Consider the following 15,955-nt stretch of genomic DNA (forward strand, 5'->3'; position numbering starts at 1 on the left):
GTAGCAGGAAAAGAGGAAGACTACAAATGAGATGACTTGACTTCATAAAAGAAGTCATAGGTACGAGTCTACAGAAGGTGAGCAGGGCTGTTGAGGACAGGATATCATGGGCATCACTCATTCACAGAGTTGCCAGGAGATGGAGTCCACTCAATGGCAGGTAACGTACACACTTACAGAGATAGGAATGCCAACTTTCAAAGAACTATTTTGTGATTGCAGCCATAGGAAATTTCTGAAATCCCTTTCCCACCGTGCTACTCTCCAATAGTTTTTCCTCCTACTTCACTGTATCTCTCTGCCTTATTGACATATAACATGGCAATATATTTAATATTAAATACCTATGATTATTGTTTATTCAATTATTATTACATATGCTGTCCATTCTCCCCATTTACTTAATTTCTAAAACTGTAATTACTCTATTTTGGGAAAAGAATTACATATTCATTCATTCATACATTTAATAATTTGTTCAACAATGATTGAAGGAATATCTACTTTGTGCCATACTCTGGGGATAAGGCAGTAAACAAGATAAGGAAGGTACCTGCCCTTATGAGTTTTACTTTCGAGGGAAGAGAGGACAGTCAATGACCAAATGAAAGAGATAATTTCCGATAGTAATAAATGCAATAAAGGAAATAAAGTGGGGTGAAAAGCAGTGGAGGAGAGTAGGAAACATTAGATAGGGAGCTGAGAAATAAATGATAAAGAGCCAGCCAGCCACATAAATATGGGCAAGAGTTTTTTGGGCAGAAAACATCAACGAAAAAATCCTAAGTGTTGATGAGTTTTGTATACTTGTGGGACAGAAAGGATTCTGGTGTGGTTGAAACACAGTGAAGAAAGAGGACAGAAGGTAATGATGTTGGAATGTTCAGTAGGTGCCAAATGACAGAGGGATTTGAAGGCAATGGGAATGAATTTGGATTTATTTTGAGTGTGATGGGAAGTCATTAGATGACATATGAGAAAAGACAAAAGAAAGAAACCATTGAAAACCATAGAGCAAAAGTGTGATGAAAGCCGTCACAGGCTGTAGGAAGATTTTGGGGAAAATCTATTTAAATCATTAAAAATGTATGGGTATTTTTCTTTGCAATAAGGTTTTGGTAGCAAATGTAAATTGTGATGATTCAGTAAATCACTTTTCTAATGTTGTTTTATTGTAGGGCTGTTCGTTGGTAGAAGTTGACAGTGTAGTTTCAATGACAGTGGTAGTGTCAGACGATGCTTTTCCTATCAGTATCTTGCAGTCTTATTGAGAGTATGATCATTCTTCTACTTTCGTAGTAAGCAAAAACAAAAACTATACTACCTTTTCCCACACCAGTGGTAGGTATAATCTGTGAACATGGAGTTGCCATTGGAATTCTGACTCCTAAGGATTAGGTGATGCTATGTGATTGGTTCAGACCAGTGAGCTGTGAGCTAAAATGAGTTGTGCCATTTTTGATTGAAGCATTTAATTACTAATGTGAGACTCTCTACATCACTATGCTTAAAATGTTTAAAGAATTCTTGTATTCCTTTTCAGAAAAATACAAACACTTTTTGGTCAATTGTCACATACTTCAGGTAAAAGGCAAATTAACCAATGATTGCAGGTAGTTAAGTAGGCATACATGTTTAATGTAGTTTTACATGAGTTAAAGTTGTACATGTTGTATATATTCCAATATAAAGGTAATACTGTCCATCCATCGAAGGTGATCTTTCTGAAATGGAAAATAGATATTTGAGAGTCTATTGTACAAACTGGCAAGAATTACACAAACTGGCAAGTTAAAAATATCAGCTTGTTTATTTAAAACTTTAAGCAACCCAGAACCTATCCTGAAATTAATTTATTAAGCTAGTATTACATAAATTATAAGAGCAGATTAGCTAAATAAAACCTGTAGGAAAATACCATATGGGGTTCTAAAATATGCAAGGTATCATGTTTCCACAAAGCTTTCTATAAATCCAATATTGGGTTCATTGTGTATGACTCATTACAACTCCGCAATGCAAATTAAGATCAAGAAAATAATGACTACATAGATTTTTAAATTTGTTCAGTCTCACTATTCACTTATGAATAATTTATAGATATCCCGGTGACTTATTTTCCCAAATATACCATGAAGTGAATTTGGAATTATTATTTCCAATGACACATTAGGGCAACACATTTATAAAGTCATTCTAAGACAGGTGCACCCTTGACAATGCTATGGACTAAACTGTAAGGAGGGAACTTTCTTTAATATGTTTTTATCTGTGAAGTATAAATTAGTACTTATTCGCATTTATTTATATTTTCTTTCATGATTTTCCTTGATACCAACAACGTGTTCTACAAGGTATCTATTTGAGACTAGGGGCATGTTTCATGGTCATAGAAATGAACAGAAGTTGACAAACATGTATCTGGGGTCATTAATTTTATATATTAAGTAACTGAGCAAATCAACAGTCCCCTAAAGATTGAAAAATGTGCTTAACTGTTGGGGCAATGGCTGAGATACAAGAGAAAGAACATTCTTGGTGGTTTCTTGATGGCTGCTGGCTTATACTCTGAGGATTTTTGCTATACAACTATAAAAAGACATTTACCATTATGCAATATACCATTAGAGCTCAGCACAGACTGAAAGATGACTCCTGTCATACGGTGACAGTGAACTTGGTACAATACCGATGCTACCATCTAACTCATTTGGAGAAATGAAGACAGTAGGTTCTTGAAAAAGCACTTAAATGAGCAGTCCTGGAGGTTGGATAATTTGTAACAGATGTTCCATATAATGGATGGATTACAGGGAGAGTGTCTGTAATGCAGACTATCTTGTTCATTGGGGTATGATTGATGCTGCTTATTAGCTTGACTTAACATTCTGTGAGCTGAGGTTGTGAGACAAATATGTGAGCTTTGATTTACTGATACATACAGAGCAGGTGAAAAAATGTCTTTGAAACAGTGATTAGATATTTCAAAGGAAGTTTACTAATACTATTTCTACTTCTTGAGTTGGAACAAAAGAAATAATTATATGAACCAATAACCTCCTGAACAAAACATGTAATTCAAACCGACTTGTTTAATGCCATAGTTTTCTGTGATTAATGAACACTTAAATTAACCAAATCAGGATGCTGACAAACGAGAAAGCTGACATTTTGATATAGATTATTAACTTATGTGGTTACAAAAAATTCCCTTTGCTTGAAATTTTGTACTTTTGACCTAGAATGTTTTAAAATCTAAGACATAATTCTAGGGGAACTTGAAAACCATTCATATAATTTGGTTTCAATCTTTTAAAAATCTAAATATTTAAAAATCTAAATACTGATTTATTCATGCTGTTTTGTTTCAATTTTATTAAAATCTAAATATTTATTTCACAAGTACTTGCAAATTCTTTAGTGTCCTTGGTGGTGTTTATAAAGGCTTTCTACTCTTTAATTTTTGCCTGACTTCATTGCCAACAAAACTAAAGATATAACAATGTCCTATGTAAATATTCCTATAATGCATATTTATATCTTAAAAAGTATTACTTACTGTGACTTAAATCTATTTTACAATATATATTTGGTGCTCATTTTATGTTATATCAAGCTGGTGACTATCAGATGAGCAGATAGTGATGAATGTCACTGACATGAAAGCAGTACACTTAGAACTATGGCTTCTCTATTATAGTCTCATCTACACATCTTTTCTAGAATGAAATATATAATTTGTGTACTTAACTTTTTTACCCAGTCTTATTCTTTCGGTGACTTTGTGTGACTGTACTTGAAGTCCTTTAGTGTTTATTTCATGTATGGGAAATTCCCTTGTACACGAAGATAGCTATTGCATTTTGCTCAAGGGTGGATGCTTTCATAATGGAGTCTTCAATGCATATAAATATGTGTTAATATGAGCAATCCACTTCAAGAAAGTGATGTGAGATCATTGGCTCAGTTAACTGAATACCCTGTGATTGTCCTGATGGTGTTTCATACTTTATCCTGATGACAGTAAACCAGCAGAGAACACAGTTATGCCTATCAACATGCTAATTTGACCTGAGGAAGGAGAGGACGTCAAAATGCTCCCAGTATCCTTTAGAATGTATTATCAAATTGTAATTGAACAAGATGAACAAAGTAATCAGAATATTATTGAATATTTCAGTCAGTGGATAATCAGATAGGATCACATTCTGGATAAATGTAGACCATTTTCCTGCCCTTGCATACCATGAAGAATAATGATTCATCTCTTTAATCTAGAAGATTAGGGAAATGGATATTCTTCCTCTAGTTAAGAACATCAATAACAATATCTACTATTTACTGAGAAGCATTCTATCATTTGAAATCTCATTTCATTCTCCTATTAAACCTGCAAATTAGATATTATTCCATTTTACAAAATGAAGAATCCAGACGAGGTAATGTGACTTGCCTATGGTTATACAGCTAGTGTCAGAATGAGATTCAAATTCTGGCCTGAGTTATTTTTATAATGCTACACTGTATGCACTGGGTAAACTGGCTACTATCATAGCCATTTTAACAACTTGAGTCATTTTTAAATTGGGCTATTGAGTCAACTCACATTTACTGAGCAGCAGTTATAAACTAGTTCCAATGCTCTGGTTGCCCAAAGATCTTTCTTTTCCAAATGCAGCACAAATACAGCAGACCTTTCCCCACTACTTTTCATTTTTATTTTCTCACTGCAATAAATAACCTTGCAACTGTCACTTTTATATCTCAGCTTTACAATGCCTGCCTATTTTGAATCTTATAGAGGGTATTTTCTATTTTAATAAACAATTTTTATAAAGCTAAGAACTATTTTAATCCAACTCCCCCTCAATTTTTAGGTACCTCAGCAATGATCTCCAAATTTCCAAACGTAAAGTCTACTGATATACTTAATCAATAACATAGAGACATCATGTACTCATGATTGCCAATCTTTACATATAATGAGTCAAATTAGATTTTCCCCATACATACCTGGTGATAAGGTTTACACACCTTAGTTTTGAAAAATAAAAAAGAGCTGTCTATTTGAAAGAATTTTTACCAAGAATGAGTCATTCATATTTTTTTTTGTTCTTGGCATTAACAGACATCATCTGGTGTTCAGTTTTTTTCCCCTACTCTTTCACCTCAGTTGCTCTAACTCATTAGACAGCTAATTGCCTTTGTAATTCCAAATTAAAGAGTACTTAGTGAAACGGAGACATTACCTTTGCCAGGTGTTTGGGAGGACAAAATCCCATTTGCAGTAAAAGTCAGTAAAAGTTTCTTCCAGTCAACGCCAATCCTCTCTCTGTTCATTCTGGATGGATTTTGTGTTGTTCAATGAAGAGTCACTCAGACACCAGGCTACATGTTGTGTGGTATTACACAAAATCAAGAAAATAATTAAGAATTGAGTACTTTGGAACACAGATTGAAATAAAACAAGATTTTGAGATAAGGACTAAAGTGAGCTTACCAATTTTCAACTGTCTTCCTTGGAGATGTGACCAGCCATGGGGCTGACATTCAGCAAAGCTTCTGCTTAGAACTTGGGTTCTTGCTGAGCACATTTGGGTTATCAAAAAAGAGCCACGTAGTAGGTATATGCCATACAAGGCTGTGTTCTAGGCTTCACATGAAAACAAATTACTATTCAATACCTAAAGGACATGCTAAAACAATCTAGGTAACAGTAAAACAACACAGAACAGAATGTATTCAAGAAAAAGAACGGGGAGGTTTCAGAAAGGATTGGTGGTTGGTTTAGGCTATGACTGTACAAAATATATGAAAGGTAAGTAAGTAGGATGATTTTTCCCAAACAAGTCAAACTAACAAATGAACAGACAGATAAAACGTATTTCCAATATTTTGCTGAAGTAATACTGGTGACTTTAAAGACATTCTTCTGAACAACAAAGACTTCTTTTTGTTGTTTGTGTGTTTTGTGTTGTTTTCTTTTCATGACTGTTGGCATAGCTCACCCATACATAGGTAAGCAGCAACACATTTCAAAGGTTTGCAAAAACAGCAGAAGCAAATGGGATGGTCAGGCACATTTTAAAGCAGTTGCAAGTTTTGTCCTTGTTCTCATAATTGTGGCAAGAACGTTTAAAATGAGAGAATGAGACGAAATCATACAGTAAGTGGTTTATTATTTATTGATGCTTAATATTCCTGGTGGCACTCTGTCTAGAAGTAATTCCTTTCTATCAAAACCTAGTATCTGGATAAGAAGCTCCACAAGATGTACTGAGAAAATAGTAATTAGAATTCGATATTTTATATGATTGGCAAAGTCATAAGGGACAGAGGAAATTCAGATTATCAATAAAGTTACTGGCCATTAAGGTCAAGGTATATGATAGAAAATGGTGATCAATAATGTTTAGTCTCCTGGTCATGTGGTTAAAGATTACGTACTATAGAGGATTAGAGAACATGAGGCCTACCCTTAGAAACAAATGGGAGTGAAAAAGTGCTGTATTTGCAAACTGGTGTAATGTTCTTGGCTAAGCAAATGATGACTTGTTTTTAAATCTAGCCCACATATTACCTCCTTGGTAAAAATTCTCTAACTCCTAGGCAGAGCCTGTCTCTCCATTCCCTTGTTTCTTATAGGCCTCCTCCCTCCCTCCTTTCTTTTCTCTTCTTTCCTTCCTCCTTTCCTTCCTTCCTTCCTTCCTTCCTTCCTTCCTTCCTTCCTTCCTTCCTTCCTTCCTCCCTTCCTCCCTTCCTCCCTTCCTCCCTTCCTCCCTCCCTCCCTTCCTCCTTCTCTTCCCTCCCCTCTCCTATCCTCCCTTTCCTTTCCTTTCCCTTTTTTCTCCCCTTCTTTCCACAAATATTTGTTAACACTTGTCAGGAACTAAGTAGGTTCAGGGGATACAATGATGAATAAAATGGAAACAATATGGCAATTGACAATGGAAAGCAATAGGAGTACAGTAATTTAAAATGCTCACTTCGAAGTCAGTCTGCCTGGACTCTACTTATCATTCTGCCTTGTGAAGGTAATATTTGTGAGTCCTAAACTTCTCTGAGCCTTGGTTTCCTTATTTGCAAATTGGATAAAAATTGTACTCTTCTCATATTGTTTTTATATGATATGCTAAATGGACAAAGTGAAATAATTCCTATGAAGCCTTTAACACAGTGTCTGACATACGGGAAGAACTTAATAATTGTTAACTGTTTTCATTATTGTTAATGGAGCTTATGATCAGAAAGCAAAATGTGCTGCTCATACATCTAAAACAACACTACTGATATTATATTATAAAAAGACACGTTCCTCCATGTCAGGGACATAAGTTGTTCATGGCTAGCTGGTTCTTAGCACTGTGCTTGCCACATATTATGTGCTCTATAAATCTTTGATAAATAAGTATTGAACGGAATAAATGAAGAGTGTGCCCAAAGTCACACAACCAGTAAGAGCTTGTGGGGAAATGAAACGGTTTGCCTAACTTCATAGCCCATGCTTTCCTTGAGTTACTGCACCACCTTTCCCATATTATTGCTTGGCTCTCTCCACATACTATAATTTGGTTATTACACCCTTCATTCCACTGAATTTGCCTTTGCCAAGGTCGTCAATTACTTTCAAACTGCTCAACCCAATGGTATACGACGAGGTCTGACAATTAAGTTCGTGAATTTGTTGCAATGATGTTGCTAACCTTTTTTTAAATATCAGAGGGATTATTCATTATGAATTTGTACCATCTGGACGAACAGCTAACCAAGTTTACTATTTGGAAGTGCTGAAAAGGCTGCGTGAAAAAGTTAGACAAAAACGACCTGAACTGTTCGTCAACAATTCATGGTTCTTGCATCACAACAATGTACCAGCTCACTGTCTGTGAGGGAGTTTTTAACCAGTAAACAAATAACTGTACAGGAATACCCTCCCTACTCACCTGATCTGGACCTCAATGACTTCTTTCTTTACCCGAAGTTATGGAAATACTGAAAGGAAGACATTTTGATGACATTCCGGACATCAAAGTTAATACAATGACAGCTCTGATGGCCATTCCAGAAACAGAGTTCCAAAATTACTTTGAAGGGTGGACTAAGTGTGGGTGTTGGTGCATAGCTCCCAAGGGGAGTACCTCGAAGGTGACTGTAGTGATATTCAGCAATGAGACATGTTGCACTTTTTCTAGGATGAGTTCGCAAACTTCATTGTCCAACCTCATACATTGGTTTTTATTTTACTTGCATTTGACACTGTTGCCTACTTTCTCCTTCCAGAAATTCCTTTTTCTTTGTCCCTATGACTTGATTTCCTTGGCTTCCCTCATAGCAGCTCTCTGTCTCTGGCAGCTACTTCCTGATCGCCTTTGTCGATTCCCCCTCTGCTTCAACATTAGTGTTTCTGGAGGTTCCATCCTGAGCCTTTTTCCCCTTTTCATTCTTCACTTGTTATCTCTGTAATTTCAGTTCCATCTGATCGTGCTTAAATCTACATCTCATTTGCACTGTTTCTCTCCTGAGCTCCATAGCCACAAATCTATTTGCTTACTAGATATTTCTCTCTGGAGAGCCTTATCTTAAATGCTGTTCCTTTACCCCAATCCATTTCTCTCCTTATCGTCCAGATTACATGAAAAGCATGATCATTGTTCACTAGGGTGGCCATATAATTCATCATGTAAACCAGGACAATTCTGAGAGTAAAGGGGTCTCATTGTTGATTATTTGGCCTTCCAAGTGTAACCTGGAACTATCTTGGTATGACCAGAATTTACAGTCTCCTTCCCATGGAACATTCCATTAACTATCAAGAGTGGCATTCATCTTTGCCTTCTCTTTCTTATTTTTCATACCCAGTGAGCCACCAAGTTCTGTAGAGTCTCCTTCCTTCTTATTTTTTTAAAATATGCACACTCATTTCCATCTCTATTATCATTACCTTTTTCAAACCCTTTTCATTTCTTGTCAGGAGTAAGCTATGGAGTCCCATTTGGTCTACTAGCAAGCCACTGGTGTCACTCTCCTCTGAAACACCCTCCGCAGTTTCCAGAATAACTTTCTTAAAGTGCATCTAACCATGTCCCTTTCTTGCTTTGGTCCTTTGATGGATATTCATAATGTTTAGTGTAAAAGTTAAGCTGTTTTGCACGGCATTACAAGGCACTTATGCCCAAACCCATCTTACTCCTTCTTTTCTTGCACGCTAGAGCTGTCCTGGCCTATAGCGGGCAGTCACTAAACAACGAATGAAATCAGCGTTGAAAACATAACCCCACATACCAAGAACTTATCTCAACAAGTTTATATAAAGGTGAATAGTAAATGTCATTTTTTTATATTAGGATGGATGCATTAAAAATAGGTTAAGTCTGTGGGACAAAGTACACAGTGAAATGTGATCACCTTACAATTTGTGACTCAAAAATATGTGTGATACAAAACCAGTGGATTGGAATTTTTCCCAAAATTTAAAAGTAAAGTCAGAATGCTCATTTCAAAATAACAAAATGCTCCCATCAAGAAACCCAAAAAAATCTGTCAACTGACTGAATTATTAGTGCCGAAAAGAGAATATGGCTTCTAGCAGGCACTCAAAATTTGTTGAGTGAATAAAATATAAGAAATTTAGCTTCCACCAATTGATTGTCTGCATACAATGGCAATTCACTTGTTTGTTTTTTTATTTGCAGATCTATCTATCCATCCATCCATCCATCCATCCACCCATCCATCCATCAATCCAGCCAATCCTTTTGCCAGTCAGGTCACTTCAGTCAAGTGTTGTTTCAATGAGCCAAAGTAAACGTGGTACACGATTGACCAAAAAATGTTACTTTTTAGTCAGTTGTTAAAGAGTCATCGATCCTTAAATAGCAGCATATTGGCAGACCCAGCTCTACTTTTTTTGACTAGTGGCTCCTTTTCATTTTCACTAGAGACTCCACCATATGATGGTACATGCAATCTCCAAGTATAAGGTCATTTCATATCAGATCAATGATGGGAAAGAAAAATTAGACAAACTCTATCGTTCAAAAGATACTTGTGTAAAATACTCGTGCATTTTACCGCTTGGAAATTTTCCAAAGGGACCAGATGCTGAAGATAGACGTTTATGTCAATTTTAAATCTACATGGTTCACAAGGGCAGTGCTGTGAGAGATACAAAGATGGAGCACAGTAATACTGCTTGAATTCTCAAGTTAACACATATTAGAAATATGTTCAAGGTGTTCACTGAGCTTGAGTTTCCCTTTATATTTGTTTGGGAAAGTGATAGCACTTGCATCCTGCAAGGGCAAAAGGCAGAAAATTCTAAAACTTTCCTCTCTTGCTAGGGAGAGTCATTGAAAATTACAGCTGGAATAGAATAGAGAGAATTTAATCAAAGAATCTAAACTGGTTTCCATTAGGTAGTAATTGGTATCCGTAGGTTATTTTCCGCTATTTGAGAACAAAACAAAACAAAACAAAACAATACAAAACAAAACAAAACAGATAATACTTCACAACTACGTAAAATGTAGTCTCCTTACAGTTGGCTGGAATTATCTAGTTGGTAACACCAGCTACCTCATGATGATAAGAGGTTTTGGTGAGAATTAAAATAGAAATGTGAATTAATGTTTACTTCAATACAACAAACAAAATATTTGAAAACGTAAATTAAAGCTCCTGGGGTGGAATAATAAAAAAGATCTTTTCTGTAAAAAGCTGGTAAAACCTCTGAGGAGGGTCTAATATGCTAATTTTACATATGAGAAAACTGAGATTGAGTCAACTATGTTGTAATTGATCCCTTCCCTTTACTAAAGACCTTTCGGTCCTGTACATTAATACATAATTTAATAGCTATGCAGAGCTGGCAGAGGGTCCCTATCTTAGAAAGTCCCTATACTTGGACTAATGCTCTGCTGTTACTTTCTTGAAATTCTTATAAAATTTTGAACAGGGGGCTCTGCGTTTTCATTTTGCAGCAGGCCTCACTAATTATGTAGGTGGTCCTGCAGCTATGCCTTTTTTTTCCCCCTAGTATTCTATTATTTCCCCTGCAAGACTGCAAGTTATCCAGGAGCTTTCTTTTTTGGTACTTCTCACACCTCTTTCAAAGATGACTCTTACACTAGTGGATGTAGAGCCACATAGAGGTCTGAGACCTTGGTGTGTTCATTTTTTTATTACAAGTGTTGAGCTCAGTGCTTGGTACAGAGTAGGTGCCTAATGAATGGGTGAGTAAATAAATGAATAGCAAATTATCAACAAACACCTGTTGACTTCTTTAACTGACAAAATACTTTAATAGTTTTAGTTTTGCAGTGAAAAGTGACTAGGTGGATTGGGAGAGATTAAAGGTAAAACATTCAAGGAAAAAATCTTGGAAAGAATAAATGGCATTGAATTGATGGAAAGCTTAAAGCAAGTAAGATTGAAAGGTTGAACTCCAGGTTGAATATGAAATAATGGGTGGGAGGAGGGATGAATGGTTAAAAGCAGTTAGATATCTCCAACAAAGTTACACCCTGAGATGGATTGTTTCTTCTCAAGTTCAATTTAATACACAACAGATTCATCTTGTAAATTGTAATTCAGGAAATGAGAATTGTCCAACTTTGGGGAAAAAGATGGCATATAGGTTGCGCATTAAGAAAACACCAAGAGATTATTGATTCTTCAACTATTGCAACAGTTCCTTGACCCACTGTTTTGCATTAAGAAGCAAAGTAAAAAAACAAAAACAGAAAACAACAAACAACAAAACTTGTAAGCAGTAAAATGTTTAGTTTCCTCAGCCTCTGGGCAGAATCGACAGAGCTCATGCTCTGGTTCCCAGGTACCTCAGCTTAGCTAAACACATTTATTCTTTAAACCATGATAGATTCCTAACCTTACATTCACTTTGGGAAATGTATTTCTAACATTAATTTAAAAAAAATAAAATACAATTAGTGAACATTCCTTTCTCTGGAGTCATTTATACTGTGTTTGATCACTTACCATATTGTTTGGGAGTATCAGTTCTTTACAAATTTTACATCCCCCTCAGTGAGGTTATCTTTTAATGGTCTATCTCTTTTACCCTGGATAACATAATACAGGTCTATCCATCTTTAAAGAGATTCCCTATAGCATAGTCTTGCCTTACTTTCCCTATATCACACTTGAATAAGTGACTTAAATTGTGCACAGATGTCTAGGTGTGGCTTTAATTTCCTTTTATATTCCAGGATAATGATTTCTTTTAACATATTCATTATGGTTCTCCAAATTATGCATGGTGCTGTTACAGTGCTGGTTCACTGAATATTAAATATGTGAGAGCAATCAATTTTATGCTTCAAGTGATTATTTATGGGAAAATTCAAGTTTTGGAGGGTGAAAATAACAGTGGCATAGAGGTAGGGAATAATAGTACTGACATTTATAAGCAAAGTAAAGCAACAATGGAAACAAGCATTTGGGGGAAAGATAGTTTTAAAGTGGTGAATGGAAGGAGAAGCAGGGAGCATTACTAGTCAGGAACACTCAGATTCTAAATAGGCAATGGTGAGGGGCCACACACCTGAGCTCCAATCTAGTGTGCTTGGGGGTGGCCAGGTGAAGAATTACAGGATTTGGTGAGATGCACAAAATAATGTCACAGACTGTAATGGGAAAGGAGATGATTAAAAAAAGAAACTTTGTTAGTCTAGGAGAATGTAGATTTTTAGCTCCCTAAGTCTCCACTGAAATAGAATTCCAGGGCTATGAAAACATATTCCATGCCACCCAAGAATGTTCCTCACACTTAACATTGAGGAAAGTGAAGTGCTGAGACATCCCAATGATGCTATTCTACAAGAAGAGGATGGTGGAATTGTCTTTACCGTTCCCATTTTTGTGTGACACAGACTTGAATTAGAATGTTTTAGGAATTCTGCTGCTTCAATTGTAGCCATTGTTAGAAAAACTCCATCTAGAATGCTGAGCTTTGGTCTTGTGTCTTGTATCATTAGAACACCCCAACTTTACAAACCAATGAATGGAGGAGTGAAAGAAAGAAGAATGGCGAGATAAAACTACTTGGAGTTTTATTTTACAAGCCAACATTAAAAACAGCAATATTCAAGTATCCAAGTTCCTTCAATTACCAGGAGCTGTTAACTTAAAAAAGAACAGTGAAAATAAAAAGAAGAACCAGAGCTCTTAGTTCAGTTTTTAAATCTGTATTAGTCCAACCAAGCAGAAGAGGCAAGCTATTTTTACTATTTTTAGAAAAGCAATGCAAATATATAATAAAAATTGGCGATTTGATCAAATTCACTTCAAATGAAAGCTTGAGCTAAATGTTACATGAATATTCAGACAACAACAACCTGTTTGAAATTGCTCTTGAGTATAATTCCAAAATGTATGCGTTTTATCATCTCCTAGGCATAAAGCCAAAGGCTAAAAGAGCAGAACATGAAAAAGCTGAACCTGAATTATGTTCTAAACCCTGTTGAGTTTAATTTTACTTACGAAGTAGAATGTTAGTTGGCCACTTAAATTTGCCCCTCACAGCACTGTAAAATTACCTAGTTTCTCATTATCAGCCTCTAAATTGTGTTATTCATTTGGAAAGCTCCAATTTTAGGAGCATCATTCTAAATTACTAGGCAAGTGGTACACAATAAATACACATGATCTAAAACAGACTGTAGCATGAGAAAAAAGTGGTTTTTTTTATATATTTGACTGCAGTGTGGGGTTTGCAATTCCATAAGCCTTGTAACTTCAAAAGGCATAAAGGAAAAGTTTAAGCTAAATGGAATATCATGAAAGGATGAGCCCTTAAAACGTTGGTGTTTTATAATAGGTAATAACAGATACATATTCTTGATACAAATTTGGAAAAAAGTTCAAACAATCTTCTGAACAGAAACAAAAACACAAAAAAATGAACAAGCTGCCACTCAACCAGATAGACATTAGTTTCAAAACAACATTTTACTTGGACCAGTAAGATGAGTACACTACCCAAAATCAATAAACCTTTGATGATACATACAACTAAAACAAAGAGATGACGAAGCTTACTATATGCCTTATATTTCCTGCTGAAGTTTTTAAATAATATTAATAAATTCTTAAAAGTTATAATTGGAAAATATTCCAAGTGAATAAAAACAAGTAATCTAAAATATAAATTTTTCTATGGATTGTGAAATTTTTATTTGCAGAGATCGTGCAAGGGGGCTTAGCATGCAATACTCATACCACTAAAAATGTAATTGCTTAAAATAAAAAAGGGAGAGGCACGAGGTGGGATTCTGGTGATGTTCTAGTTCTTGTCTTGAGTGGCAGTTTCATGGTGTGTTCACATTGTAATGTTTCTTTGAGTTGTACAACTATACACTTATAATTTGTGAACATTTCTGTAGGTATTTTGTATCTCAATAAAAAGCTAAAAGAAAAGAGAAAGAAGAGAAAGAGGAAGGAAGGAAGGAAATAAGGAAGGAAGGAAGGAAAGAAGGAAGAAAGGAAGAGGGACAAGAGAGAGTGACACATACACACACACACACACACACACAGAGAGAGAGAGAGAGAGAGAGAGAGAGAGAGAGAGAGAAATACAGAGAGAGAGAGAGAGAGAGAGAGAGAGAGAGAGAGAGAGAGAGAGAAAATGCATGCTTGGAGCTGCATTTCTCATACTGAGGAATAATGTACTAAAATAAATTGGTGCTGTAGTCATTTACTTAATTCAAATAAGACATACAGCTTTATAGTGTTGTAGAATTTTCAGCCTGGTTCATAGTTAGAAACCACTTAACTGTCATTTCTGCACAGAAAGACTGTGTGTTGACATTTTCAGACTTAAAAAAAAATCCCTGTCTCTTAACAGTTGGAAACGCCGCCATATTAGGCATGCTGTTTTCCTGTTTTGGGAAGCAGAATTTAGAAATTAGTGGAGTTAAAAAACACACCTGGGGGTTCTACTAGTTTTGTACTTGAAAAACACATATACACACCAATAAAGTTTATCTCTGTAGTCCAAAGGGTCTTTGTGGCTCAACTGCTTAAAATTTCTGTTTGGCAATAAGTTGGTTAAACACTTAGTGACCACTTACTACTAAAGGTGTTTTGGACCCTGAAGTTGGAGCTGTAGGTTTTGTCTGTTACTAAGGAGCAGTTTTCCATGTAATATTTTCAAAGGCAAAAGGTTAAGCAAAAATGACATATATTGTAAAATCGAAAGTAAAAGGCACTGTACTGATGTGCTCAAAGTCCATGCATTGAAATTCCTTTGTATGATAATTTATGGTGATCACGTCTTCAGACTGCACTATTAGCATACTCACCCCTAACAAGAAGTTCTGCCTCATCTGACACACTGTCTGCTGTGGTCTGTACCCTGCAGCCATATCTCCCAGCATGCATCAGAAGGATGTTCCTGATCATTAAATCTGCAGAGGATGCTTGCTGAAAGAGGGATGAAGTGCCAGTTTAAAATGTTGCAAATCTGCCTAGTTCAAGGTGGTTTAAGGGGAACTTTGCATATTCAGTCAAAGGGCCCGTTTTTGGCCTTACAATTAATTTATATGACAACAATTCAGAAATCAAACATGCCCTACTTTAAGGAACACATGGAAGTTATGTTTTTAACAATTGCTAATAAAGTGTTTGAACATTTGATATTGCATATAATTATTTAGCAGCTACAATATTTAAATATGCACACAAATTCATATCTTTAGAAGTATAGGAAAAATAAACAGTGAGAAAAAAAAATTGCGTTGCTATTCAGAGACAGACCTATTTTTGTGTCAAGAAAATAGTATTGAAAGGAATAGCCACTTTTGAAAATTAATTATGAGAAAATAGCAGAAAAAAGATTATCTTGTGTAGCTTTATTGAATGGTTCCTCTTGTAGGAACACCACAGCAACGTAATGAGACAGTGCTCATGTGAAAGACTGCTGGTCCTCAAACCACGT

The 15,955-nt window shown here is 35.7% G+C and overlaps 1 protein-coding gene across 2 annotated transcripts in view; it reads right to left on the reverse strand.

Annotated features, from left to right (window-relative positions):
• Positions 1–15,955, reverse strand: part of CNTN5 (contactin 5) — a 1,286,475-nt gene that overhangs the window by 93,551 nt on the left and 1,176,969 nt on the right. For both annotated transcript variants that reach the window (XM_088791491.1, XM_019741696.3), the window contains one exon: positions 15,321–15,441. In XM_088791491.1, coding sequence (XP_088647617.1) covers positions 15,321–15,441 — 121 coding nt within the window. The remainder of the gene's footprint in view (positions 1–15,320; positions 15,442–15,955) is intronic.

This window comes from Rhinolophus sinicus, chromosome 14, assembly GCF_057876585.1.
Source record: "Rhinolophus sinicus isolate RSI-liver-muscle chromosome 14, RSI-T2T, whole genome shotgun sequence".
NCBI classification, from domain to species: domain Eukaryota; kingdom Metazoa; phylum Chordata; class Mammalia; order Chiroptera; family Rhinolophidae; genus Rhinolophus; species Rhinolophus sinicus.